At 48.5% G+C, this 4,559-nt stretch overlaps 1 protein-coding gene across 1 annotated transcript; it reads left to right on the top strand.

Annotated features, from left to right (window-relative positions):
• The first annotated feature begins 2,070 nt into the window (after nt 1-2,070).
• LOC142586163 (uncharacterized) lies at nt 2,071-3,755 on the top strand. The gene is made up of 3 exons (XM_075697416.1): nt 2,071-2,533; nt 3,086-3,349; nt 3,669-3,755. The coding sequence occupies exons 1-3, from the start codon at nt 2,135-2,137 to the stop codon at nt 3,753-3,755; spliced, it is 750 nt and encodes a 249-aa protein (XP_075553531.1). The 5' UTR covers nt 2,071-2,134.
• Nucleotides 3,756-4,559: the final 804 nt, after the last annotated feature.

Genomic DNA, 4,559 nt, shown 5'->3' with positions numbered 1-4,559 from the left:
AGGAGCAGGAAACTGTATTTACGGGCACAGCGATTTGTAAGCTGGCATGATGAGCGACAACGGGGCCGGCTATGGAAGATGACGAAGGCGCGAACAGTGGTACGAGCCATTGTTGATGCTGACTGTTTTTGCTCGCGCAGAATTCTTGACGGTCGGACACGAAAAATTCACGCAACCGTACCCGTAAACAGCTTTGCAGTAAAAGTAACAACAAATGAACGCTAACGCATTCCACACCACCTTTCTTGAATGAAACGCCTCTATCAATTGTCGGACAACTTGGTCGCGGTTTTGCGAAGTAATCTAGTGTCCGCTAACCACGGTGAACACGTGCATGAGACACAGTGGATGGGCACATCTGAGCCTGATCAACTCTTTATAGAAGCATCATATTTGCGTAAGCGGTCATTATTACATCGGCCATTTTCATCGATGTAGACCATGCCGCAACTCAGGGGAATTTCGTATACCGCACCAACAGCGCAGGTCAGAAAGGGCTTGGCGTACCTTTTCTCCCGTGGTCGCTTCTTCTTTTGCTCAGAAATACTAGTGCACATCCTGCACAACACATTAGGCGCAGATAATACCGCCCGCAGGTACATGGTAAGTACTCGCCACTTCGTTTTTGTTTTAAATTGCGGGTGACCTCGTGGAAGTACGGTACTTCATCTGACTTTCTTTTGCTCTGTCGCAATTCGGCCTTTGCATGTGATCTCTTCATCTTCTCTTGGAATGATTGGTGACCACCGAGCAAGGGATGCCAGCCAACTACGGTCACGAAAGCTGTGGCCCAGAACTCTCATCCAAGATGTGCTCACACGGCTTGTGCAGTGAGGATTTGGAGCGCATTGTTGCTATGCCTCCCTTGGCTCTTTTCAACTGTGCAGTGTCAAAAGAAAAGAAGCTTTCCTCGGGCACGACCAGCACGTCTGACTGTTGTAAAAAAGTTATCATCTGAGAGCTGCAGTTCATTTTGGGTAGGTGGTTCGAACCTAAAATCCGGGCTCTAACCACACTCTCAAAAAACAGATAAAACAAATTCTAGTGTCTTTATATGTGGGGGGCTCAGAACTAAAATCACAAGAAAATCAACACACCGAAATATTTGAAGAATCCTTGTGTGCATAGCATCTTTCAAGTCACGGTCAATAGCCGACAGAAATAGATCGCACAACGTCGACGCGACACGCAGCCCGATACATGTTCCGTTTCGCCCAATAAGCTGTCTGGCATTAAAGAAACGGATGTGGTATAAAAATAATATTCCAGAAGTGAGAAAAATGTTACACCGTAATCTCATGAGAATACTGTAACGGCACAACAACAGTGATTGAAATACATGCTCTAACACAAGAAAGTAGTTTATTTTGCGGTACCGAACGGTAGGGGTGCTTTTATATGGATGCATATTATGAGTAACGAAAGACATGAATTCTTACACGCGCACTGACCAGCTCTTCAAAAACAACAAAGGCTCGTCGTCTGCAACACGTACGGTATCTCTTCAGTGCGCTCATGTCTTGCGAAATTCTCGCTCCCTGAATACCTTCCTGTCCTTGCTTTCCTGCCGCCTTCCCCGTCTTCCGTTCTTGTCCCCTCGTCTTAGAAACTACGTCTAGTGGAGTCATGCGACAGCGCTTATTTTTTTCACGCTCTTCCTTTACAGCCCGCCAGCTGCCGCTGACAACGGCCGCACAAGGCGTCACCCTACTGACCTGTTAAACTATCGTGCCGACGATGACAAGACCGACTTTTACGAAGATAGGTCCTCTTATCGAAAAGTTTTCCAGGCTTTTTGGTACACCTTATCCCTGTCTTTACCTTTTATACCACACGCGACAATGGAAGCAATATTATCATTAATAATACACAATTATTAACTTAAATAAAAGAAAGAAGTCGATAACTTTCTCGATTGCTCCTTAGATGAAGGCCCTGTCCCACTACATGGGACTGGCCGAGAAGCTGCAGTGTTCCTGGCATCTTTGTCCTTCTTCTGCGAGGACAGCGCGTGGCACCCGTAAGCACGTGTCACGGGTACGTGCTAAAGAAGAAGAGGTGCGGGTTCTCTGTAGGCGGCGTCATCCTCTACTGCTTCACCGTAGTAGACGAGAACCTCCCGATACAGCCTACGATGTCCCAGCCTGAGAAAAAACCATCCAAGCGCAGCATACAGGACGTCGCCATCGGCACGCCGGTCGCTCAACGTCACAGAACGGCACCCAGACATTCTTCAACCAATGTGTCGCCTCCTAGTCCCACGACTCTGGTCGCCTCTTCGACTCGGACGTCACTGGGGAGGTCGCGCAAGCACGGTGACGAGAAGCCGCGCCGGCGGCGTCGCAGCGACGTCAGCCCACCAGCTGCCGCGGATCACAACCCATCATCACAAAAGGGCAGAGCCTCGTCAACAGAACAGTCACCCACACGAGAAATAAACCCGCCAACAACCGTGGCGCTCGACAACAAATCGGCAAGCGCCCAGCCACCGTCGTTACTTCATCCGCGGCCGGTTGATTCCACTCCACAAGAGGTAAAGCAGATACTTTCATTATTTTCTGCGCTTTTCAATTGACCCCCTAAATTCTTCGGATAAAATTGTCGACAGTATTTAACGTTGCTTTACGGCAAAGTCGTGATTAATCTCGCCAATATGACTTATGCAGTATTCGCCAAAGCTGATTACATGCATCCACTTATCTCGGCCTTGCTTCGGGAGAAAATAATCTTGTCTGAGCCAGATAACGCACCGCAGTCTTCCATTACACCTTCTATGACAACAGCAAAGCACCATGTTGACGAAAAAGAACGAAATAAGCAGTGCTATATCTTGTCCCGAGCGCGTTCTATATCTCCGTGGCGCTACAGTAAATTAGATGAGGACATAGAAATAAGTCTATAAAGAGACTTCTGCCCGAAATTAGGAATCTGTTGCGTGATGTTCAATCATTGCATGACGCGTAAAGAAGAGCATAATCTAGCAACAAGCATGTAGAACAGTTTTCTTTAAGTCATCCCCTGTAAAGCTGGTGTCTTAGGCGCCTGTGGCCACCTTTCGCACTAAAACCACTGATCTTTGACGCAGCCGCTGGAGGCCAAGTCCCAGCTTGGCCAGCTGGAGCTGACCCATGACTCTCCTGCGACGGTGTCGCCTGAACAGGCGTCAGCTTCGCCAGGCGCGTCCACCGTTACTGGGAAACCGCAGGTAGCCAAGACTGGTCACTTAAGCAACGACATGCCACCTTCTCCGCGGAAGACGGGTGGCACCGCCACGCAGATGACCCCGCAAGAATCCTTAAAGCCCCTGAATACGATTCTGGAAGACCGCATGACACCAGGGTCCTGTACGGTGAGCTGCCGTGGTTTATTAACGTTTCGCAATTAGTCTGCTACACAGGGCGCCATTGCTCTCTTAAGGTGGGTCACAATAAATCGTAAAAATGCCCACACTCTTCCCCTTCCCCGTTGAATATCGAAAAAAAAAATCACCGCTTAAGCTTTCCGTGCAGATGATTAACCAGCGAAGCGGAAACGTGCGTCTCCCGTGTTTATCACTGGGTTAAACCTGGCCGTTAATTAAACGACGGCTTGATAGGCTGCCGGATCTTCGGTACGCAGTCGCTGTTTGCGCTCGGCTGCATGAGATTGTTCTTGTTCCTGGGCTGCAGCATCGGCACGGCGTAGATGAGCTCCTCCCCGGTTCTGCTCGCGGCGTTGCTGATCGAAAGCTGCCGGCTCCTAAGGAGAATGTATGACGCATGACCTACCCATTTCGGAGCCGGAGAAACTGCGGCGCGCGCGCTCAGCTCCAACGGAGACCAACGACGTCACTACTGGCGCAGCTTATCCCACGCCTCTCTTTCTCCTTTTCATTTAGCGCATGCCCTTGGCGTTGCGTCGCAGTTCTTGGCGTACAGGCGACAAACGGACGGACGAATTGGCTAGGCATATACAGCTTGACTGTAAAATATGCCAGATAGTGATCAAGCCTTCTTTTGCACTGCTGTTACAATGCAAAGGTGGCTTGTTAGTGTCTGCTGACGGCTGCATCACTGTTGTTCTACAAGACGCGGCAGATCAGATTGTTTGTGGCAGCTGATCTATCGATTTACTTCGCAAAAGCACACCCCTTTATTGAGTTTTATTTATGTTTATTTATTGAGCTTTATTTATTTTTTTCACAACTCGGAAAATAATTAAGAGGAAAGAGCCTTGCTACCATGCCTGTCTTTTGTCGAGGTTAGGAGTGTAAAGGCAATACTTGTTGAACTCGCACCGACACATAAAAACTAGAGTAACACGCGGCTGGTTAGTCGGGAGTTTTCACAAAGAAAAAATATAGTAATATATAAAAAAATATGCAGAACTGATTGCAGGGTGGATATAAGCATTGAAGGGATTACAATTAAATGGATGTAGCAACACACCATAGGTTACCTCTGCGAAGACGCGTCGTGTACAAGGCTTGTGTGCAGCCTGGTTTTTATCACGCCCTGCTGCTTTGTACATGTTGTGCCATCTAGCGGCACTGCTAAGATGTCCGCGTGTGGTGGGTGTGA

This window comes from Dermacentor variabilis, chromosome 6 (assembly GCF_050947875.1).
Source record: "Dermacentor variabilis isolate Ectoservices chromosome 6, ASM5094787v1, whole genome shotgun sequence".
NCBI classification, from domain to species: domain Eukaryota; kingdom Metazoa; phylum Arthropoda; class Arachnida; order Ixodida; family Ixodidae; genus Dermacentor; species Dermacentor variabilis.
This window is presented reverse-complemented; position numbering and strand designations above follow the sequence as displayed.

Excerpts from the sequence above, each read along its gene's own strand:
- LOC142586163 (XM_075697416.1), top strand. The coding sequence starts at position 2,135 with ATGTCCCAGCCTGAGAAAAAACCATCCAAGCGCAGCATACAGGACGTC. Across the intron at positions 2,534-3,085 it reads TTGATTCCACTCCACAAGAG|CCGCTGGAGGCCAAGTCCCA; the intron begins GTAAAGCAGATA and ends TCTTTGACGCAG. Across the intron at positions 3,350-3,668 it reads TGACACCAGGGTCCTGTACG|CATCGGCACGGCGTAGATGA; the intron begins GTGAGCTGCCGT and ends CCTGGGCTGCAG.